Here is a 24,616-nt window from a genome sequence, read left to right as displayed (position 1 = left end):
AGCGTGGTTCTTGTGCAGTTTTTTTTTTTTTTTTGTGGTGTTTTTTGTACAATTTCTGCTTTTCTGTGCTTGCCTTCAGGCGGCCCACACCCACGACGCCATTGCTGAGGCGGCACAGCTGATGAAGGAGGCAGTGGATGACATCATGGTGACGCTGAATGAGGCAGCCAGCGAGGGAGGCATGGTGGGAGGGATGGTGGAGTCTATCGCTGAGGCCATAGGCCGGGTGAGTGGCAGTCAAATAACATGCAGAACAGACAAATACTGTGTTTAATATTTTCTGGAATTTACAGTGGAATGCAAAAATGTCGACACCCATGTTTAAAATATCCGTTCTAATGAATAGTTAATGAAGGGAAGTCGAGGCATAAAGCTTAACAAGATACATTTCTGAGCAGCATTTCAGGCATGCACTCAATTTATTTTTTGTATAATTACAGAAAACAAGGAAAAAAGAGTGTCCTGTATTCACATGAGAAGTTCTAATTCTGCCTGGAAACATGACATGGCAGGCGACTCCTGCTGACCTTTTATTTTTATGGAGCGCACGCCACCATGAGTATTACTTGCTCTTCCTCCAGTTACAGTTCCTCCATGCTGCTGTCAGCACGGCAAGATAAAAATGGCTAAGCAGGTTTTAGTTCCAGATGTTGTTGTTTATGGAGTGCTGGCGCGACAGCCATTATATTAATAATTATGAAGCCACACTTGGCTGTCACAGTCTCATCTGCCAGTTTACGATTGCCAAGGAAACGATACCTCCTCTTCATCGCCGAGAGGTTCTGCCTGTAATCATGTTTTGTCAGACGCTGTAATCCAGTAAAATGGCAAACAGTCATAATATTTCTGTGTTGTGTTAAATGAAGCGGGTTCTTTTGGGGAATTGTGAACACAGCATGCATATCTGTGTGGCATTTAAGGTGAATTACACTTAAAAGCTGATATTTAATATTTTGTTTATGGGCACAGTTGGATGAGGGAACTCCCCCAGAACCCGACGGGTCTTTTGTAGATTACCAGACAACCATGGTGAAGTTCTCCAAAGCCATTGCCATCACTGCACAAGAGATGGTGAGTAATCCCCTCAACAGGGCTGGGTGTCAGTCTTTTTTCTTTTAATTTAACACACACAAACACACACATATGTATAGATGTAAAGTATATTTAATTAGAATTTCTGTTATTATATTATGGTGTGTGTGTGTGTATATATAAAATAGTATATCTAATTGTGAATGTTCACTAATATAGTGTGCTCAAAACACAATAATGTCCTGTTTTTATTGATTTACTTTAACTTTTATTCTGAATATATCATTGCTCTTGGCAACGTTTCCATTTATTGTAACTGATGCAAGTAAAGAGTTTCCGAGTCTGAATGTAAGTCACTGTATGTGGGAGAGAGTGAGTCAGTGCCTGCCAGACACAGAGAAGCTGAGCGGTGGTGCGAGATTCACCCAGTACACTGCTGGAGTGAGGATCTGTTTTCTCTCCCAGATGACAAAGTCGGTGACGTGTCCAGAGGAGCTGGGTGGGCTGGCATCTCAGGTGACCGTGGACTACAGCCAGCTAGCCCACCAGGGCCGACTGGCGGCGAGCACGGCCGAGCCGGAGGAGGTGGGGACCGACCTGCCTTATCATGTCCCCACACATTCCTTCTGAATTTAAGAGCTTAGTCATTAAGTAATTAAATAAAGTGTAATAGGCCATGCTGATGTGGCGTAATCAGGTTATCTGATGAAGTGTGTGTGCATGGTACATCTTTCAGCCCAATTAGAGTGAGCAATAGGGGATATTTTGTTCCCCCTTTTAATTTTTCACCTTCAGGGCAGTCAGACCGATTGGGTATAAATGTGAGGCTAATTCTGGAGTTCTGTCAAAAGAGTGTGAATTTGAGCTGACACATTTTCTCACCTCTGAAACATCAGTGTGTGTGTGGGGGTAGTCTATGTTTTAAAGCCTGTCTTTAAGGATAAGGCACCAAAGTGTGAAAACAGTCTATTAGCCGCTAGCGCTCATCAATACCTTTTACAAAAGCGGCTGTTGTAAAGACCCTGGTTACCATGGTGATGCTGCAACACCCCCTCATGTACACACACACTTGCACATAGTCTTAAAAGCCTATGGTGATGTTCGTTGTGAAGTACCACCCACCCATACATCTTGGTTCTGGAAAATTAAAGGTGTAGAGCCACCCAGCCCCCTCATAAAGGTTCCCAAGCTTTTTTATTCTTCTGGTATTCATCCTGCTGCTTCATATGAAGCTTGGCTCTGGACTCCGGGGAGAAGGCTTTCTCCGGCTTTACAGTGGAGTGTGAAATGTAGTGGATTTGAGTTTGATGCATGGAGCTCATGGAGCTCGTCTCCTCCAACAGGTTGGTTTCCAGATCAAGAGTCGGGTACAGGAGTTGGGCCACGGGTGTATTTTCCTGGTGCAGAAGGCAGGAGCTCTGCAGATGAGCCCCACCGACAGCTTCACCAAGAGGGAGCTGATCGAGTGCGCCCGTGCTGTCACAGAGAAGGTAGGCCACTGTTGGTGTTTAAGATATACTGAACTCCATCAAGCAACTGGAATGTGTGCGTGTTACTTTTGTATTTTACTGTCAGTAGCCATGCATGACATTTCCAGTGCACAGTGGAATGTGTTTGATAGTGGATTTGACATTGCCACAAAGAAGTTTTATTATGCATACAGAAACATGAGCAGGGAGGAGACAGGGTCTTGCCCTCTGTGTTGCCAGATTGTTCATTTTTGTACTTATGTTGCTTGTTCAGAATAGGTTTTGAGGAATCCAAATGTTTAGTCACACCAATGAAATATTTTCATTGACTGACTGGTACTTTCGTATGACTGACTGGGCTGACAATTTAACTGGATCAGATATAAATAGTCCAGAATGAAGAAGTAGGGTGCATTTAGTGCGGTCAGTCATCACCATGGGCTTCTTGCATTTTTTAAAACCCACATTTGAGTTCATCTTCTGTGCAACATAATTAATTACACACCAACCTAAAGGGTATTTAGTTTTATGTAAATGCAGTTGCCCTAGCGATCAAGCCTCATGCACTTCGTCTGTTATTGCGCTTTGTTAATAAGACTCTTTATGTTATGATCAGTGCATGTTTCAGTGCTCTGTATTTCCGAATGACTATGGTAATATTTTGGTTGCTAGTTACTAGATGAAATTATATGGCTTTAGAGCCTAGAGCCGGTGCTGATTAGAGCTCTTAAAGTGAGATGCATCATGCAGATTTATGACAACTTATATGTGGGCTGTATTACTCTTCACACAGCATTCTCTTCTCATATTCAGCGCGTTGTACCTCAGATATGCAATCTCATGAGGCCGCGATTTATTATTTGTAATATCTTGTAAGTGAATGTTGAAGATTATATCAGTAGTGATTTCTTTCTCCATGAATGCATTAATATGGCGAAGTGGGACCACTCTGTCCATGCTAGCTGCACAACTTACTGCCTACAAATGAGCCAAATCTTTTACCTGCCTGATATAATTCTCACTTCTGCAGTCATTTTAATATTTCATATGCATTGGGAGAATTGCTTTCTGTGTGCCTTGCCTGAATCCCTCATCTATGCATAATAAAATCCATATCTGGGGCATTGGACAAATTATTCTTTGTATTTCTTTCAGTCAGGGTGTAAATAAGTTGCCCTGCAACTCAATTTTTTTTATTTTTTCCACCACCTCTACATATTCACCCACTGATAACCTGTATTATACCATGATAGGCTGACTGGCACAAATATAAGACAACCCCTCCCCAAATTTTTCATTAGCTTTAATTAGAACAAATATCCAACATATCCAATTAATACCAAATATCCTATTTGGCGCCATCTACTGGCATTGAGGTTTTTTTTTTTTTTTTTTTTTTTTGTCTAGACCATAGATGTGAGATGACATTTTTTTTTTTTTGTTTTTTGTTTTTTTTTTTTAGAATTCATCTGAATTTTTGGCCAGTAGGGTATGGCCAGTACATGCATAAGTTACACTTGTCCATAAGATGCAGGTGTCCCGTTGAAATATGGAGATATTAACAGAGAAAGATTTTATTAACAACATTTAATTAAATAAATGTAATATCCAGTAATATCCCCAACTACATACATATCGCAAATTCCTTTCTGTCAGAACAGTGCTCAGAAAAAGTTGTCTTCAGTATCTGAATTAACACACTTTCTCTGCGAAAAATGCAGAAACCAGTTGTTGATGGCGAACTTATTGTTAAGCAATTATATGTGGTGCTGGAGTTTTTATAAAACAAACCCATCATTGTAGTTTGAACAAGTCGCGGTGGTGCGAGGAAGTGTGTTTTGTGATTTTGGGCTTTTGTGGGGCGATGCTTATTTGCGACAGTAGCCTCCTTCCCGCTTATCGTAAAGTAGTGGCGTTTCCCTGCAAAGGCACTTCACGATGACGCATGAAGTGTCAAAGACAACAGAGACCTTATGCGTTTACTGTAAATAAAATATCATATGGCTCTATTAGCTTGTGCAAATACTCAGTTTTCTTCTGAGCATGCTCAAGTAACTTTCTACTGTATATTTAAGACATTGCAGTAGAACATGGCCTCTAATTCGTAGTGATACTCTTTCAGGCTTTGCTAAATTTGTCTTTGTCTAGACGGTGCTCTTGGTTTTTAATTTTTTTTAGCATGCTTTGTACTGCAAAATTAACGCTGGAGCTGTTTTCACCCGCCGCCATGTTTTAACACGTCTCTAACGTACCATTGGGTCTGGAAGAGGGGCTGCATGCTGCAATGCCGGTTGAAAATTGTTGTAGTCTGCCAAGGATTTCCATGAACTCTGATTTTAAATATCGATACCAGTGCTAATTCATATCGACCCTAAATAGTACTAACAATTAGTATCGATTAGTGAGAATCCTTTTATCAACTTTGCTGCCTCTGCTGTCACCAAAGTAGCAATATTTATTGCTACTGGTTGGGCTTAGAGCAGTGAAATTGAGATGAAATGTATTAATTTCCTGTTTCAGATTTTCTGTGTCCTGTGCACTTATAGATCATGCTAATATATAGCGCCATCATTTGTCACTTCGTAATTCCTGGATCCTTTTTGTATTTTGGATTCTTGTATAGGTTTTTTATTTTGTACTTTTTTCTACATTTCATGTCAGCACTTTTTTTCACTCATTATATATGCCCATAGTGACAATAAAAGGCATTCTATTCTAATGAGAAATTTCTCTAAAAGAGATCAGTGTAGATTTTATGTAGACCTGAATTTGCATTTTCTTCTTTTTATATTTTTGGTAATTTTAATTGGTCATTTTTCATTTTCTCTCTCTCTCTCTCTCTCTGGAGTCTCATTTTCTAAATGTGATGCAAGGCTCTGCACTAATGCACTCTTACCTTTACCCCCCCCACCCTTTTCTTGTTTTGTTGTCTGTTCATCTCTCAGACATCTGTCTCCCAGGCTTTTCTGCCCCCCACTCATCAGCTCTTAAGTGCATGACCTCCCGCCCCCACCTCCAGCCCCCAATGTGATCATGGGGCTTTGACTTTAATCACAGATTAGAAATGATCAGAACAGAGATATGAATCACTGCAACCGTGGGCGTCGCTGCGCCTCGGTTTGATGGAGGACGTGTGTGACGACTGGTGGTGTTGGCGCTGCCAGCTGTTTGTCATTTCAAGTGTTTGCGTCTTTACCTGAATGTTGGCTTATTTCCACATATCAGTTACTTCGTTAATATAACGACATCATTATCACACTTAATCCCTATATCTTACACTAATAATGGTCCACGGCTGTAGCTAGACTTACATAAATGGCTGACTTACATAAATGATTTTGTAAAGCTGAATCTATCCCTTTGAGTGACTGTGAAATGTCAGAGAGCTTAGTGTGTGTGTGTGTGTGTGTGTTCTGAGCCATTTTTTTGGTCCTGCTGCAGGTCTCTATGGTGCTGTCTGCACTTCAGGCTGGGAATAAAGGCACCCAGGCCTGCATCACAGCAGCCAGCTCCGTCTCCGGCATCATCGCAGACTTAGACACCACCATCATGTTTGCCTCCGCCGGGACTCTTAACTCCGAGAACGACGAGTCGTTCGCAGACCACAGGTGAGTAAGCGTTTTACCACTTGTAAGAGTTTTTTTTTTTTTTTTTTTTTTTTTTTTTTTTTTTTTTTTTCCTTGTTGTTTCTGCTGATCTTTGGAGTTGTGCAACAAATTAGGAAAATGTATACTCCAATAACTAACAAAAAAAAAAAAAAAAAGTTGCCTTTTGTATTCTGTGACAGCCATTCCATTTTTCGTAAAATTAATAATAAAATAATAAGATCAGTACAGTTTTTATATAATCTTAATCATGTGATTAATATAGTGTATTGTATTGGATATATTTGTAATGGCTAGAAGGTGCCAGACTTGTTGAGAATAATTTAATAGAATCTTGTTTCTTTATGTGCTTTTCAGTGCATTTCTCTTGTTTGTTTGACCAGGGAGAGTATACTGAAGACAGCTAAGGCTCTGGTGGAGGACACCAAGCTGCTGGTTGCTGGGGCTGCTTCCAGTCAGGATAAACTGGCTCAGGCTGCTCAGTCCTCCGCCAAGACCATCACCCAGCTGACAGAAGTGGTCAAACTGGGAGCTGCCAGTATGGGCTCTGAGGACCCAGAGACACAGGTACATCAATCCATCTGTAGCAGGTTTTGAATTTCTGCACTTCTGTTTTTTCTGTTTTTCATTTACTCCTTTGAGGAAATGTGAAGTCCATAACTTGTCTGCCAATGCATGCTCAAAGTAATAAAGGGAACATTTAAACACCACAATGTAACTCCAAGTCACACTTCTGTGAAATCAAACTGTCCACTTAGGAAGAAACGCGGATTGACAATCAATTCCACATGTTGGAAATTATAGGCAATTAGCACGACATCCCCGTTAAAGGCGTGGTTCTGCAGGTGGGGACCACAGACCACTTCTCTGTTCCAATGCTTTCTGGCTGATGTTTTGGCCATTTTAAAATGCTGGCAGTGCTTTCGCTCTAGTGGTAGCATGAGATGGAGTCTACAACCCACACAAGTGGCTCAGGTAGTGCAGCTCATCCAGGATGGCACATCAATGCAAGAAGATTTGCTGTGTCTGTCAGCGTAGTGTCCACAGCATGGAGGCGTTACCTGGCGACAGGCCAGTTAATCAGGAATGTGGAGGAGGCTATAGAAAAGCGACAACCCAGCAGCAAGACCACCACCTTTGTGCAAGGAGAAGCAGGAGGAGCACTGCCAGAACCCTGCAAAATGTCCTCCAGCAGGCCACAAATGTGCATGTCTGCTCAAACAGTCAGAAACAGACACTATGAGGGTGGTATGAGGGCCTGACGTCCGCAGGTGGGGGTTGTACTTACAGCCCAACAACATGCAGCATGTTTGGCATTTGCCAGAAAACACCAAGATTGGCGCCCTGTGCTCTTCACAGGTGAAAGCAGGTTCACACTGAAGACATGTGACAGATGTGACTGGAGTCTGGAGTACGTTCTGCTGCCTGCAACATCCAGCATGAACGATTTGGCAGTGGGTAGGGTGGCCGCACACCCCTCCATGTGACTGCATTAAGTACTGAGATGAGATCCTCAGACCCCTTGTGAGACCCTATGCTGGTGCGGTTGACTCTGGGTTCCTAGACAAAGCTAGACCTCATGTAGCTGGAGTGTGAGTTGTAGGTAGATTATTGTTGCAGTTACAGTAAATGTTGTACGTAAAACTGGTACCAGAAAAACCCAAAAGAAAAGAGAAAGGGATAGAGCAAGAGCGAGAAAAGCTGGGAACCAGGCTTCAGAAAGGCAGCCTGGCCCTGGAGAAACAGGGGGAGAGATAAAAGCCCAGAAGCCCCCGATGGAGGAGGAAGAGAAGCGACTGCAACACACAAAAGAAAACTCTTTTATGCTCTGTATATGACTCCCAAAAAGGTTGCCAGAGACCAATCAGACTGTCCTTTGACGTCTCTGCCTGGTCCAAACAGAGATACAGGAATACAAGAAGACAGTAGTGATATAAGACATTCCTGTCATGGCACCTCAAGCCATTTGCTGGCTTTTGACACCTCTTGCTTGGGGGAGGTCGGGAGTTCTTCACCAAAGACAAAGGCACAAAATGCCATGGACCTGGAATTTCCTATCTTACCAAGACGATGGCATTGCTGCTATGGACTGGCCTGTTTGTTCCCCAGACCTGAATCCAATTGAGCACATCTGGGACTTCATGTCCCAGATCATCCACCAACACAACAAAGCACCACAGATTGGAGACCATCCTCCAGCTCATTAGGAGCATGCCCAGGCGTTGTAGGGAGTCGTGTGGAGGCAACATTTCCATAGATAATTTTTGTGTGATTTTTGTTGTCTGCACATTCAACTATGTAAAGAACAAAGTATTTAATAAGAATATTTCATTAATTCAGATCGTTCAGATCTTGTTCCCTTAATTTTTTTTAGCATATCTACTTGTACAGGTCGTGATTATATGTCTGTTAATTTTTTTCTTTTCAAAAAACATTTTGCACAGTATATGCATAAGACTACTCTATTATACTCCTGCACACCCAAAATGTCTTCTAACAGGAGAATTTACTTCCTTCCAGAAGTCCACAATCTGAGCTGATGTCCTAAACAATTCTGTTAAATATTTTTATTTTCTAAATAAAATCTGCATCAAAATTTAAGTAGGAAAATTAGGAAAAACATTATTCTGATAGTTTGTATTATTTCAGATAATCCTGCTTGTGTGGTATTTTATTCCCATCTTGTTTACCCAGTAGGGTTTGATTCATCATATCACACTCTACTCTCTCTTGAGTTCCCTTTTTTCTGTCCCACCCTGTGGATTGATGCATGTTGCTTACTTGTGCACCTTTCTTCTTTTTTTTTATTCCAGGCTGTGTAATCTGGGCTGCCAGTGTGGGCCCTTTTTTCTCTTTGTGCCATTAGTTTCCATTTTCTCATAAGAACCATGGCAGTGGGTGTGGGAGATAAAGCAACATTTGCACCATGCACGTTTCCCCACGTGGCAGCTCTGATTTCTCTGGTCTCGGGTCTGAGTCTCTCCGTGTGATCTCCTCAGGAGCAGAACACATCCTCGGGCGTCCTGTTTCGTGTGTCTTATTGATTTGTGTTCTCAGTGCCGCTCTCTGTCCCTCCATCGCAGGTGGTGTTAATAAATGCAGTGAGGGATGTAGCCAAGGCCTTGGCTGAACTGATTGGGGCCACTAAATGCGCTGCTGGGAAACCTGCAGACGACCCCTCCATGTACCAGCTGAAGAGCGCTGCCAAGGTAGGAGTCCTTAACGCCGGCGGGGGACACGGTCCGCGTCTACATACTGCAGGGGTGGAACGAGCCCAATTGGATCTGCTAGCCTGCTATTGAGACCAGGCTATTCTAACTTTCACTCATTGTGGGGCTCAGGCCACTGGGTGGGTGGGTGTGGTTGTGTGAAAGAGAGACAAAGAGCTTCATAGGTTTCTCAGCAGGGGGGCACCAGAACTGACTTTGATAGTCGTACAAGGACAACATGATTGAAACTCTTCACACACACATCCACAGAGACAAGTATTTCTTCTCTTCCACTGGCAGCTTGAGGTTTTATTTACTCCTCCTAACTCAGACCTCATTTGTTTCCTTGTTAAAATATAGCTATTGCATTTATGTGGTGTATTTATCTTAAGCAAAATTATAATGTGTTCTCATAATATTGGACAAATGTATCTTAAACATATTATTATTAATGCAACTACTTTTGCAAATAATACGTTTTTTTGCTAGGAAGCTTCTATTACTGTTTGAAGGCTAATGAGTCAAAATCCAATATGCGCGTCTCATGTAGCTCGATAACAGACTGTGTTCATTCCTGCAGCATATGGCAATGTGCAGAATGGACCCTCTGCCTTGCTAGCCTTTTGAGTACTGGTGTGTTTGAGAGTGAGCTAGTGTGTGTGTGTCTGTGTAACAGAGCCCATCCCACGAGTAATATTCCTGAATGATCCCAGTTCCCTGGTGTGGTTGATTTTGTTTGACCAATAACAGAAAACGCTCCTCTAGCTCACACTAGTTTTTCTGACATTTCTTTATTTCTTGCCTGGTCTTCCGTCTCCCTCTTTATCAGGTCATGGTAACTAACGTCACATCGCTGCTGAAGACCGTTAAGGCGGTGGAGGACGAAGCCACCCGTGGGACCAGGGCACTGGAGGCTGCAATCGAGTTCATCAAACAGGAGCTGATGGTAAGATTCGTCCTACCGCCACACTTTTTCCTGAATTTCTGTCTTTATATTGCATGTGCTGCAGAGGAATAAAACTTGAATAAATACGTGGAGAATCTCTTTAGCAACCTATAGCAGCAGATGAGGGGTGCATATGGGAGTTATAAAACCTACCATTGCAGAATTTGCAAACATAGGGTTTCGCATAGCGTATGATGAGCAGTGTTGCCAGACTCTATGGCTTTTTCAGCCCAAAATCATTAAACCTCAACTATTTGTCATGAAAGTCTGTTATTTACACAAAATTGTGCAGGATAAACACAATACTTCACTAAGCATCACTGAGTATTTTACTAACAATTTGATTTATTTTAATTAATATGAAGAGTATTTAATATGATATTGTGGTATTTATGCTGCTTTCTATGCTGCTGGTTGGTTCATCTTCATTTTTTTTAAATACTTGGGATGGGATACTCCTATTTTATGCATATGGTATAATTTGTTTGAGGTGACATTCAAGCAGAAATTTAATGAATCTCCTTCAGCACACGGCTCAGTGTAGCAGCACCTATAAATTGAATTTGAATAGACATTTTTCCTATATTAAAATTCCACCTTGAAGGTCATGGCAGATGTGACAGTGGCAGTGTAGCTGGCTTGCTCTGTAACTCCGCTGATGTCTGAACGTGTTTTACAGCATGGCGCTCTGAGTGAGGCTAGCCCCTCAGTTTAATGGGGCCTGCAGAAGACCAGGGGGGCGGGAGAGACTGTTTCTTTATCAGTTTTACTTCAGCTGCCATACCATCCAGTACAAGCAACTCGAGTCATTAGTTATACTCTGTTACTCCCTTGTAAAAGGGGATAAAGCACTTGGGAGGCTTTTCACTCGTTCTGCTTAAATGCTTGTAAAGCTGGAGGACCCGTGCACGTTTGCTTTTGGGGTTTCATTTTGTGTCAGAAAGTGTCTTCTGCTCTGCTGCCTTCTGCAGCTCCAAATGAGAGGAAATGAGGGTTTGAGTTTGTCACTGCTAACGTCCCTCAACTGCAGGTGCTCCAGTCCAAGGACATTCCGGAAAAGTCCACCACTCCAGAGGAGTTCATCCGCATGACTAAGGGCATCACCACGGCAACAGCCAAAGCAGTGGCTGCAGGAAACTCCGCCCAGCAGGAGGATGTGATCTCCACAGCCAACCTAAGTCGCAAAGTAATCTCTGACATGCTGACCACCTGCAAGGTGTGTTGCATAAAAATGACCCCAGACACAGAAACTACACTTCTCAAAAAAATAAAGGGAACACAAACATAAGACATCCTTTGTTGTTTACATAGTTGAATGTGCTGACAACAAAATCGCACAAAAATTATTGATTGGAATCGAATTTATCAACTCATGGAGACCTGGATTTGGAGTTACTCAAAATTAGTGGAAAAACAATAAAAAATTTTAAATGTCAAAATGAGGCTCAGTAGTGGGTGTGGCCTCCACGTGCCTGTATGACCTCCCTACAACACCTGAACATGCTCCTGATGAGGTGGCGGATGGTCTCCTGAGGGATCCGCAAACTCCAGCCACATGAGGTCTAGCATTGTCTTTCATTAGGAGGAACCCAGGGCCAACCGCACCAGCATATGGTCTAACAAGGGGTCTGAGGATCTCATCCCACTACCTTATGGCAGTCAGGATACCCCAGGCGAGCACATAGAGGGCTATGCAGCACCACAAAGAAATGCCACCCCACACCATTACTGACCCACTGACAAACCGTTCATGCTGGAGGTTGCAGGCAGCAGAACGTTGCAGGCAGCAGAACGTTGCAGGCAGCAGAACGTTGCAGGCAGCGCTACCTGAGCCTCTTGTGGGTTGTAGACTCTGTCTCATGCAACCACTAGAGTGAAAGCACCACCAGCATTCAAAAGTGACCAAAAAATTATGAGAAGTGGTCTGTGGTGATCAGCTGCAGGACCACATCTTTATTGGGGACGTCTTGCTAATTTCCTATAATTTCCACCTGTTGTCTATTCCATTTGCAGAACAGCAGGTGGAATTGATTGTCAATCAGCTTTGATTCCGAAGTGGACAGTTTGATTTCACAGAAGAGTGATTGGCTTGGAGTTACATTGTGTTGTTTAAATGTTCCTCTTATTATTTATCCCTTTGTGTATATAAAAGTGTGTGTGTGTGTGTGTGTGTGTGTGTGTGTGTTTGTGTGCGAGAGAGACAGAGAGAGAGAGAGAAAAAACCACAGCTCCTTCCCTGGCACGCCAACCACCTGCCAAGTGCTAATTCTGAGCTCTCTGCCAGGTCCACATGCGCTGAAACACACTCACACACTCTCGCTGTCACTCTTCCTCTCAGTGTGTGGCACAGCAGGCTGCAGCCTCCTGGCCAATGTGACTGAGCTGCTTGGTGTCACCGGTGCCACCTAGTGCCAGTGTAGATGATTGGTGAGGCTAAATTATTTTAAAGGCTGAAATCTGTTGATAACAAACTAATAAAGGCAACACATTTACATCGAACCTCGAACTCCTGAATTCCAGCCAAAATGCTTTAAAGAAGGACTGGGTCTCTGTGGTTTAGTTCTTAGATCAGCTCTCCGGTATTTAATGTGTATTGCACTTGTACCACACTGGAATCAAGTTCCTTATATGTCTTCGCTCACATATTTGGCCCATAAATGCTTTTCTGATTCTGTATCTGTGCATGTTGAATGGATGGTGTGACTGTAAAGACAAGTTGGTTCTGCAATCCTGCTGTTGCTAAGCAACATTGTTCAGTCAGCACTCAGGTGGATATAATATGCTTGTCACCTTTCGTTGTGACCAGGCTAACCAGGTAATAAGGTACTGAAAGAGACATCATTCAGAATTTTAGAATTCTCTGCCAATCGTAATGCAGGGCTGGGTATAAATGTGGTATAATGACCTGATTATATACAGAAGAAGCCTGGCCTGTGTGTAAACAGGACAATCAGATTTTTTTGTCCACTTTATTTCTATAAATTGATGCATCCCGTGAGACAACAACCCTGCAGAGCTGACATCGCTCGTCCAAAGCTGATGTGATGAGTCTAGTGTGATAACTCGTGTGTCCTGCCTGCAGCAAGCTGCCTACCACCAGGAGGTCAGCGAGGATGTGAGGAACAGAGCTCTGCACTACGGGGTGGAGTGTACCAATGGATACATCGAACTGCTGGAGCACATTCTGCTGGTGGGTCAGAGTGTAGAAGACGACCTGAAAATATGTTCTCAGCCTATTCTTTATTCCTCCTGTGAGATATTTAAGATTTTATCCATAACGTTCTTGCTTCTCGTTTTGTATTTTATTTGCCATAATACAATTATGCATCTAATAATAACTGGCAGGGTAATAAGTCTGTCATAAACTCAATGCTGACTTTGAATGAATCAATGAATTTGACTTTTTAATTTAAGTTAGTTTTTTTTAGTTTGTTTTATTATTCTGTCAATAGATTGGTTGATGTACCAATGGTGTGTGTGTGTGTGTGTGTGTGTGTGTGCGCAGGTGTTACAGAAACCCACTGCTGATCAGAAGCAGCATCTGGCCGTGTTCTCAAAGCGTGTGGCCGGATCAGTCACTGAACTCATCCAGACGGCAGAGGCCATGAAAGGTGAGGCCTCACACGGTGCGCGCACACACACACACACACATACACACACACATACACACACACACACACACACAGTCTGTCTCTCTTTGACACACACCTTTTAGGACATGCAGTCATCCCCTCAAGTTTGTTTAGGCACTACCCCATCCTTTTTGGGGCGTGGTTGCCTAGTGGGTCAGGAAGCAGACCCGTAATCGGAAGTTTGCGGGTTCATATCCCAAACAGCCATGGTGCCTTTGGGATCCCCTTGATCACGGTACCGTCCCCACACACTGCACCCCTGGCGCCTGTCATGGATGCCCACTGCTCACCAAGGATGATTGTTAAAAGCAGAGGACACATTTTGTTGTGTCACCGTGTGCTGTGCTGCAGTTCACAATGACAATCACTTCACTTTCACTTCACTTATTTTTCCCCTACTCAGCCTCCATTTTTTAACATAATATTAAGTCATGATAAGGAATATAGATTACCTCTAAATAAAGTTAATAATAAATAGTTTATAGTACCTATGATGCCACATGCCATGAACATATATCAGAGGACCCCTGAATGCATCTTGATGAGCATTCCGGGTTGGTAAAAAACATTGGCCCTCTGTCTCCCGTCTAATTCTCTCTCTGTCTTTGCTTTTTTTTTTTTTTTTCCTCTCTCCCGTGCCTCAGATGGCGGTAAGTAGAAGTTGTGCAGTTTGTGAAGTGTTGCCCCCCCCCCCTCCCCGTATTACCTTTCCCACACACAGGGGGCTTGCTGAATAGCTGGAAGGGGTGGGTGGGGTGCAGACAGTGAGGGTGGTGCCGTGCTGCGCTCCCCTGGGGAACCCGACGTAATCTGCAAAAACACGCTTCCATCTGTTTCTCCAGGCTGTTGATGTCGGAGTTTTACGGCCACTTGCAACTCCGTAAAGAGAGGCACTAACCCGGCAAAAAGAAAATATGTTGGACGATAAAGACTATAGCCTAGTTTTTGAAAAACTAGGGATGATAATTGAAGCGTGGAGGCGCATTTATCAGTGCAGAGCACGAATGACAGGATGGATCATAGGAGCTGTTGCAGCACAGCAGTAATGTAACAGGGGCTTTGATGTGTGACTTCTTTGGTGGTTCCACCAGCAGATGGTGTTTTGTCTGATGTCTGGTGTGTCAGTCAAACTGTTCTCGCTGTCCCTGTGTGTGTGATGTATAGGCAGGGAATCATATAGTTAGTTTCTGAAGGTCAGATTATTTTCGTGACCCTCTTGTATTACTCTGCTGCTGCCATTGGTTGGGCCTGTAATCAGTATAATCTATGTTCAATATATCAATATATTTTCAGGTTTTGAGACTATTTCCAAGAACTATTTTTTGCAGACTGAATGCCTATATTTTTGGTATTTATATACTGTGTTTTATTCGGCACGCAATACAGTACTTGTTTTAACTGCTGGCTATTCCCCAATGCTGTCCCATTGTACTTTAATAGTGACAACAGTGACATCTTGTAAAATGTATTGGAAACTCTATCCTGTACAGGGCTGAAAAAATACTCATGTTTTGCCCAATTAAATATTTTCTATAATTGAAATGTTTCATGTGGAAATGAATTAATAATCAGCCAACTGTTATATATGCATCTGCAACACATATTCTATTGTGTTTTATGTGAGTGGATTAAAGAGTGTGCAGGGTTTTGCCCTCTGCAAAATGTCAAGAGAGCAGAGCAACACCTTTTTAGCACAAAGATTGTTGTAATGCTTCATAATGCTTCAAGAACCTTGTGTTTAGCAAAGAGATTTTTTTGTTTAAGTTAAAAATTAATTCTTGACACTGCAGTACTGTGGCTTATAAGTATAAGTACTGAGGACATTTTCATTATGTCTTTTTGCCTTTTGTGTATTATAATTTCTCAACATTCATTTCTACAATATTACTGTGAGGTATTAAATGTAGCCCTGCAGTATAGAGTACATCTGTTTTGGGGTGGATGTGTGTGCGTTTGGCTGGTAGCTGAGCGTGACCTTTCTTGGAAACCCTTTTCAGGAAGTGAGTGGGTGGACCCAGAAGACCCCACAGTCATCGCTGAGACAGAGCTGCTGGGAGCCGCTGCTTCCATCGAGGCCGCAGCCAAGAAGCTGGAGCAGCTAAAGCCCAGAGCTAAACCGAAGGTAACCCCCCCCCACCCAACCCATCTGTGTTATCCACACACCACCCGGCCCCACCCATTTTAGTACGGGCGGACCCGGGGCTCTCATGCGGCCATTGCTTTTGTACCTGTGGTGCATTAGACCGGCTCCACTGGGCTTTACGAGCCGGGCTTTATCTCATGTGCTCCGTACTTTCCTTTTTCTGGGATTTACCCTCCTGTTTGTTTCCTGGAGATGCTTGCGTGTTACGTGGGGCTGGTTGCTTATCTTGGGTCGTGTTCAAGTTGGGAGTTGATCTTTCTGAAACTTGTATTGAGGGGAAAGGTCAATTCTGCTTTTGAACTGCTGAACACCGGCATTATGAAGCACCTCCACCACAATGCTGCTGAGAGACTTAAAAAACGATAAGAAGGAATAAACGAACGTAAGAAGGAAAACATTTCCCCACCCTGGCCTTTATTGCCCATTCATCAACTGAATGTTTTTGCACATATACCTGCTGTTAGAATAGCCCTTGGTGTTCCTCAACCACGTAACAATGTCAAACATTTGTTTAAAGTGGTGTAGTTTTCCTGTATGAACATCTGGAGATGCAAAATTGCAGCAGTTATTGTAAATGGCCTGCATGAAAGACTGTTTATTCTAAAAAATAAAAGGGGTGGGGTCTTTACAAAAAGCAACGTATCCGATCACCAGTTTTACTTTTCATTTGCTTAAATGAAGTACATGTTCAATTATGTTGCTTAACTGAAATGAGAGAAATGTTCCAGAAATACGAATGAAAAGATGAGGATAAGCACATCACCATTTCCCCACCACCTTTCCACCATTATGTTCCAAAAAATAATAATTTGCTGTAAAAAAAAAAAAACTAGAGGATTTGTTGTACAAAATTGGGAAGGGATTTGTCCTGTGTGACACAGATTAAATTCTGCCTGATGTAGTGTAGGGGTGTAGGTTCTGAGTGTTCTCTCCTGACTGCGTATCTGTAGAGGGTTCATTTTGGCATGTAACCCACCACTAGATAATAGGTGTCCCATTAGGACTTATGTATTCAGGAGTTGTCGCTTTCTTGTGCAGCTTTGAGAAAGAGCAGGTTTGTCATCCCATAGAAATCCCAGGTTCAAACCCCACTTATTACCATTGGGTCCTTGAGCAAGACACTTAACCCTGAGTGTCTCCAGGGGGACTGTCCCCTTTCACTACCAATTGTAAGTCACTCTGGATAAAAGCGTCTGGTAAACGCTGTAAATGTGAGCATGACAGATGTGTGCAGATAAGCAGTCTGTCAGGTTAGACTTAGCCCCAAAAAAACGTATCTTTCAATATCTTAAATGTCTGTAACCCTTGTTTTGCTGTGAGGCTGACTGTCTGGTGTTGGTGTGTAAAAACACAACACGTTCCGAGGACCTCCCTTCTCTCCTCATCACCCCATTCTCTTCCCTCTCCTCTTCCCTACACCCCCCACCCCGCATGTCCCACTGACTGTCCCCTCATTCGTGCAAGGCGAGGTAGACCAGGAATCCTTCTCAGCAGGGCTCTGTCTGATATGTTTGATATATTAGGTTGTTATTCAGTCCAACTATATATCAAACATATTCCTACAGTGTCCCGCCCTGTCTCCAGACTCGTGTGCTCTGTGTGTCCGCTCCTGGCATGGTGTGTGCTCTCAGACCCGGTGGCATTTTTTTTTTTTTTATTTAGTGTGTTTGGTGCGCCGACTCTGTGGGGGGGGAAAAAAAAAAAAAAAAACATATATTTGAAGAAATATATGTGTACTTATTACGGTACACACATTATTGTACGCCTTGAAACACTTTCTTTTGGCCCAGTAAATATTGTACTTTTGCTACAGTGCCACAAGGTGTCACTCTAAGGATGTTTTGTGTACTTGACTGTGATTGGTCTTGGTAGTAGCTTAGTGGATAACACACTCGCCTATGAACCAGAAGACCCAGGTTCAAATCCCACTTACTACCATTGTGTCCCTGAGCAAGACACTTAACCCTCCACGGGGGCACTGTCCCTGTAAATACTGATTGTAAGTCGCTCTGGATAAGGGCGTCTGATAAATACTGTAAATGTAAATGTAAATTGGTCCTTATTTTTAAGGATTAATTTTGGTCTTGTAATTGTATTTAGCAGATAAAATGACTCCTTGTTAGATATGTACTTATCTGCCCTTGTTGGATGTAATTAGTCTTATGATTTTTTTTTTTTTTTTTTTTTTGCAGCAAGCTGATGAGTCACTAGACTTCGAGGAGCAGATTTTGGAGGCAGCCAAATCCATTGCCGCGGCAACCAGCGCCCTGGTCAAGTCGGCCTCTGCAGCTCAGAGGGAACTGGTGGCACAGGGCAAGGTGGGTTGATATCACCTCAGGTCTGAAACAGTATTCAGTCACATCCTGCCCCACTTTTAACCTAATCTAGCCAGATCTAATAAATATATATATACCTTCTTCAGGTGGGCTCTATTCCTGCCAATGCAGTGGATGATGGCCAGTGGTCCCAGGGTCTCATATCCGCTGTGAGTCTCTCTGGGTTCTTCACTGATAATATCCAAGCTGATTTTTTTTTTCCCAGATCTGGCCACTGCATCATCTTCCCAGCAGAGGCCTGTTTTCCTTAAGATGTTCTTACGCTTCCTTATAGGCGCGGATGGTAGCAGCTGCCACCAGTAACCTGTGCGAGGCGGCCAACGCGTCTGTGCAAGGTCACGCCAGCGAGGAGAAGCTCATCTCCTCCGCCAAGCAAGTGGCTGCGTCCACTGCTCAGCTGCTGGTGGCCTGCAAGGTCAAAGCTGACCAGGACTCCGAGGCCATGAGGCGACTGCAGGTACAAAACTCACACTTACAATCCTCATCCTCTCAAATTACAGATGGGAATCACAGAGAACACCATCAAATATTGACTTGTTATTGACCTGTTTCACAGTACAGTATTCACCTGATAACATACTGACCATTTTGCACATCTCAATTCAATTTGCACATCTCTGCTCTTTACATTTCTGTTCATTTTGCACATGTTTGTCTTGTCTTGTCTTGTCCTGTTTGAAATATCCAACATATCCACTTACCAGCATCCTATATGATGTTCAGTTATGTCCTGTTCATTGTACAGAAAGAGATCTGGACAGTATTTAAGTTTTAGGTTGTATAGTTTAGTTTAGTGTGTAGTGTGTTACCAAACTGAGTGTCGTAATATCAGTCTTTGGGGAAACTTGCTTTATTTTCTGTTACAAAAACATACACACTTACAAACAGGTTCAAGTGATATCAAACACTATCAAAACGAACATATTAATTGTTGTAGTTCATTTAGAAATATGTAATATTTTTAAAGAATTGAATGCAATCAATAGCGCTCTGTTTTGTTAAGCTCCTCTGTGTGGGATATGCTGAGCAGTGTAGAAGGTGTATCAGGATTGTTCCACACATCAGTGTCACTGCTCTGTAGCCAGTCTGTGCTCTCTGTTCATTTGTCTCTCTAATGAAATGGATTTGTGTGTGTGTGTGTGTGTGTGTGTGTGTTTCTCTCATCTACTTCCAAATCTCTGCCTGTGTGAGTCAGCTCTGACCCTTGGTGTGTTACTCCTTCAGGCTGCTGGGAATGCTGTGAAGCGGGCATCTGATAACCTGGTGAGGGCTGCTCAGAAGGCAGCGTTCGACAAGGCTGAGGACGACAGCGTGGTGGTGAAGACCAAGTTCGTGGGCGGCATCGCGCAGGTGGGACTTCACATGGGTTTGTTACACTTGCGGAACTCGCCGTGACCTGCTGCAGTTGCAGGCATCCAGAAAACTTCCACACCAGTTACATTTCAAAAGCGTTGCCTCATCCGGCATCATCCATCATTAACATTAAAGTCCAGGAAAAAAAGAATGGTCGTGGACCAATCCTCTCCCTTTTCATCCATGGCCAGATGGGGCATAATTAAAGAGTGCATGTTTGCCTATTCAAAACCCCACATTCCTTTTTTTTTTTTTTTTTTTTTTTTTACCCATAATTCCTTGTGTTCATCTGGAAGGAGTGACTGAATATCCATGCTACCCTGTAGAAAGCGAGTGTGTGTTTGTGTGGTGGAGATCCCAGCCAGCTCCCCTCCAGAGGCATTTTTCACTCAGATGGTCCTTCTCAAGTGTACCGCTCTCTAATCTATGCCTGCCACTCTCCAAATCCTCTTCATGCATTCTGCAGACTAGCATATCACAAAAACCAAAATTCTCATTGCTTTAGCAGTGTGGAGTTATGTTAATTACAGGGTCTGCATTTCCCACTCTAAAAGTCTCCTCTTGGAACCTGGCTGAGACAGACAGTGGTCTAGTCACAAATCATGAAACAACTTGAGTCTATAGAGTCAAAAAATATACTGTATTAGTCATTATGTTCATTGACCATTCTTATAGAAGATTTTCTCTTACCTAGGTTTCAATTATTTAATTACCACTTTAATTAATAACCTAGTTGTGTGAGCGCAGTTACTGGAATTTGCCACCAGGGCTGCTCCCACAAGAACCTTTTCTTGCATTTTAGAATTTTATCTACGCTGAGGTTACCAAAAATTATATTTGTGAACATTAAATGTATAAAATCCCAATAACACGCCCAATAGGATAATCAAAACTCTGTATAATCTGGTCAATTCTGTCAATCCTCGTACTCAATTTCTATCATTTTAGCTTGGCTCAGGTCAATCAGCAAACGTCAACTTCCGGTCTATAGTGCTGTCAGGAGGGAGGTAGGAGGACGCGGACATGGGGTGTGAGGAGGCGGCGTCCGTGGGCGTGGGTGAGGAGGGGCAAGTCTGCTCGGGCTGAGGTGAAGACCGCCTTAAAGACCATGTGGTGGCAGTTCCGTGGCATACAGGGGCAGATGCTCAGGCGGTGGCACCACAGGGTGAAATAATGGAGATGCAATGGAATTATGTTAAGTCGTGACCGCATATTGTGACTAATTTATATTGGGGTGCTTCGTACCAGACGGTCCCCTCTTCACCTCAGTCCAGCTTGCAGAAACTGCTCCACAACCAGCTGGTCTCGCCCGGCGGAATCCGCAGGGTGTGCGGGAGCAGACTCAGACACCGGTTAGGGTTTTGGGACCTGGACGTGGTTCCAGTTTATTGTGAAGCGCACACAGTCTGTCCGCCACATCTCTCACGAGCTTCTCCTTCATCCTCCTGCCCACAATTTGGTGTTCCCACACCCAGTGTGTCCCATTACAATATGATTATAATTGCTAGTTCTCATGTGTATGGAAAAAGAGCCTTCAGAGTTTATACATGTGAATGAAAGTTCTCTATAGAAAAGCTGAACTAAAGGGTATACAGTCTCAATGGGCAATGAAGTCAATTGGATGAGATTCACACTCATTTTTTTTTTTTTGTCCTATTTGCCCCCAGATTATCGCAGCCCAGGAGGAGATGCTCAGGAAAGAGAGGGAGCTGGAAGAAGCTCGGAAGAAGCTGGCGCAGATCAGGCAGCAGCAGTACAAGTTCCTGCCCAGTGAACTGCGCGAGGATAAGAGCTGAAAAGTCTCCGTGGACAAGGACTGTCCAATGCAATGGACTGGTCTGTTAGCTGAGCTTAAGCATTTTGTACCTGTGATTGAGTGGCATTTTTAGCGAGGGTGGACTTTAAACTGTTACTGTCCTCCTCTCAAGGAGGGGGGGCGGAGCTACTACCGATGATTGTTTTCTTGTTACTGCGGAATGGGCCTTGCACTTCTGATTGGTGGATTATTTCACATAGGGTGGGGTTCAAGCCAGCTCTCATACATGAACATGCTAAAAAACCATGAAGAGTGTGTGTTTGTGAGAATGTGAGATATGGACTTTAAGTCATTTAAACAAGGACCATCTGATTGATAATACATCAGGACTAGCAAAAACTGCAGTACTGCGTCTTCATTTCTGTAGTTGCGGTGTTTCACCCACTCATATTATACAAGCAGAACTTTATGCAATAAATGCTTGGATATATCTGTATTTCATGATTGCAAAATATTTGAGATAAAAAAGCTAGATGTGAGTCAGCTACTGGCACACAGGAAGGGATTCCATTTTTTTTTCTTGTAGAGAACATTCCCCTTGCAAAGCATGGTTTGCAGGCAGTGTTCGATCGAAACATATCAGAAAGTTAATGCTTTTATAACCAATAATATACACTTTGACATCATTTACATCATATCCTCTATGTTGACTGTCCAGAGGGAAAAAGCCACTAAATAAATTTTTGGGGGGTGCGATAAAGCAATCCTTGTTAGTCCAAAAAAAAAACAAAACAAAAAATTTATTTTAGAGATAATGTTTAGTGTGTACATGTTTAAACTACTGTGCTGAGATTTAGCAGATCTGTCTACAACTACTTCTCCTGTATTTCTCATCCATCTAAACACCACTCAGATGCACACACTTTGTCCATCTTTACGCCTCTGTTTACATTTTTTTTTTTATTTTAATACATATAATTTTGCCGTAATTGACAGTAGCCAGGCCTCCTGGTAGTTGAACCCGGAGTGGTGTGGTGTGTGTGTGTGTGTGTGGTGTGTGTGTGTGTGTGTGTGTGTGTGTGTATAGGGAGAATTAGTCCTTACTTAGAGATTTCTTCATAAGAAGGGCTTCTCCTCAGGTTATTCACAATACAATACAGTACAATGATATATTACAAATACTTATTCGTATCGTGTGCAATGAGTAACGCAGAGTGCTTGTCACGTCTTGTAATGAGGAAATATACATGTCCTAATTCTTTGTTGGGAAAAAAATAAAGAGCAGTTCCTCTTTTGCTCTGTTAGTGACAAGGATATATATACACGACTGTACATGCATGGCTTATAGGAACTATATATAAGAGAGAAGCTTTCAGCACTTTTAGCTCTGTAGAAGACACTGAGACCTTTTTGTTTTATGTCTACAACCGTCTGTGCTCCTTCTTGACGTACTCATGTGATATTCTATGTAGGATAACAGACTTATTTTAATGTGCATCTGCATCTGGTCACACTGCTTGGCACATTAGCGCTGGGACTCGTATTTGGAAACGCCATTTCAGAATCTGGACTGCCTGGTGTTGTCATAGTGCCTTATTCTGTCTGTCTGGAACACTCATAGCTCTTTCTGTGATAGGTGGGGCAGAGCCCGAACCTGTAGTATTCGATTAGCATTTTCTTTCAACAGGAGACATCAGGCCTCCACTAAGGGTATAAGTGCATATGGTCCATTCCACTAGCATGTACCAAGATGCTTCTCAACATAAGGTGAAGATCTTACCAAGTTAAAGTAACTGGCCGTTGAATAAGTTTCATACACGCAGACTAAATGACACCCATCTTTTTGTTGTGGATGGAACTCTAATTTTTTTTTTTGTTTTTTGTAAATTATATATGTAATGAAGAAATTGAAATGTGGTTGCAAATGTGGTTTATCTTGCTGGAGCAGAAAAAAAAAGAATAAAAGACCGCCATCATTTAAATAGTTAGGACTTTCCACAGAGATAGTTACTAATAATAATAACGATGATAAAAAAGAAAAAGAAAAAAAAAAGTCTGGCCATGAAATTATGCTGTAATGTAAAATATTTATCTGGTCAAAAAGGTATTTTTTGTATTCCCTGAAAATAAAGAATTTGAAAGAATTTACATATTGTGTGTTTTAATTGTATGTGTCTGATGGGGTACACGCCAGTCTAGATGCTCGCTGACGTAGGGTGTGACGTTTAAGGTTGATGTGGGTGATGATGTGTGATGGACAGGGCAGAGGACATTCTCCACATTCTCTCCTGCAGATGTCACTGTTCAGTCTTTCAGCCCTACATGAGAACCGTGAAGTCAATGGCCATATTTACTGTGCTCGTTACCATATATGGACATGTGGTCTTTCTCACTGCTGCTGATCGAGGGCGAGGCACGCGCTGAAGAATCGAAATAAGTGAATAAAGCTCTAATATTTCAACTCTCCACGTCCCACATCAGTTTCTGGTACCATATGGATTTATTAGCATGAAGACCAGTTCAGGACACTCCTGGCTCACTGGTGGAGTGAAAACACGTCCAGAGGCTCAGGGCTGGATGGGGAAAGTTCTGCCAATGAACACCATATTTGGACGTTCATGGAACGGCCTGGTTGCACAGGAGGCAGAATGGTGTGCCGGGGTGGTTCGTTACAATAACAACACATTCTACTATGTTCTTTGTTCCATACATTGTTCGCAAATCACTTTTTGTGAAGAACACATACATGGGGGGGGCTGTTCTTTGGACATAATTTCTTTAAAACTGCGTGCACCATCTTTGCCAATAAACATTAGATGGGTGGTGTTTTTACCTTGACTTACATATATGTTGGTTTTGTCTTCGTTTCTGTTCGACCTTGCAAAGCCAAAGAACAAGGTGCTCCTCAGGAGGACAAAATAATTTTGGATTATTGAGGTCATAAGCAGTGTAGTGAGAGCAGTTTAATGAGAGACCCGGCACGCTGCCTCCCAGTGGCTGGTGGGACGGGTAGTAATCTCCATAAACACACAAGTAGTGTTAACAGAGACGTTATAACGTACCATCGTTTTACCTCTATTTTTCTGGCTAAGGTATTTCATTAGCACGACAGAGTACAGATCTCTGTTTTCATCT

General features: G+C 42.8%; 1 protein-coding gene across 2 annotated transcripts in view; it reads left to right on the top strand.

Annotated features, from left to right (window-relative positions):
* Positions 1–23,598, top strand: part of LOC114766907 (talin-2-like) — a 50,150-nt gene extending 26,552 nt beyond the window's left edge. Inside the window, exons 32-49 of one of the 2 annotated variants that reach the window (XM_028958264.1) lie at positions 80–226; positions 970–1,071; positions 1,498–1,617; positions 2,376–2,522; positions 5,943–6,109; positions 6,490–6,673; positions 9,190–9,315; positions 10,145–10,261; positions 11,292–11,477; positions 13,344–13,451; positions 13,767–13,872; positions 14,538–14,543; positions 15,891–16,015; positions 18,229–18,354; positions 18,459–18,521; positions 18,647–18,829; positions 19,597–19,722; positions 21,393–23,598. In XM_028958264.1, the coding sequence (XP_028814097.1) occupies positions 80–226; positions 970–1,071; positions 1,498–1,617; positions 2,376–2,522; positions 5,943–6,109; positions 6,490–6,673; positions 9,190–9,315; positions 10,145–10,261; positions 11,292–11,477; positions 13,344–13,451; positions 13,767–13,872; positions 14,538–14,543; positions 15,891–16,015; positions 18,229–18,354; positions 18,459–18,521; positions 18,647–18,829; positions 19,597–19,722; positions 21,393–21,521 (2,268 nt within the window). In that variant the 3' untranslated portion in view covers positions 21,522–23,598. The remainder of the gene's footprint in view (positions 1–79; positions 227–969; positions 1,072–1,497; positions 1,618–2,375; positions 2,523–5,942; positions 6,110–6,489; positions 6,674–9,189; positions 9,316–10,144; positions 10,262–11,291; positions 11,478–13,343; positions 13,452–13,766; positions 13,873–14,537; positions 14,544–15,890; positions 16,016–18,228; positions 18,355–18,458; positions 18,522–18,646; positions 18,830–19,596; positions 19,723–21,392) is intronic. The other variant, XM_028958265.1, reaches the window with a different exon arrangement.
* The last annotated feature ends 1,018 nt before the right edge of the window (positions 23,599–24,616 follow it).

Source organism: Denticeps clupeoides, chromosome 17, assembly GCF_900700375.1.
Source record: "Denticeps clupeoides chromosome 17, fDenClu1.1, whole genome shotgun sequence".
Lineage (NCBI taxonomy): Eukaryota > Metazoa > Chordata > Actinopteri > Clupeiformes > Denticipitidae > Denticeps > Denticeps clupeoides.
The sequence above is the reverse complement of the archived record's forward strand: the minus strand, read 5'-3'. Positions and strand labels throughout refer to the sequence as shown.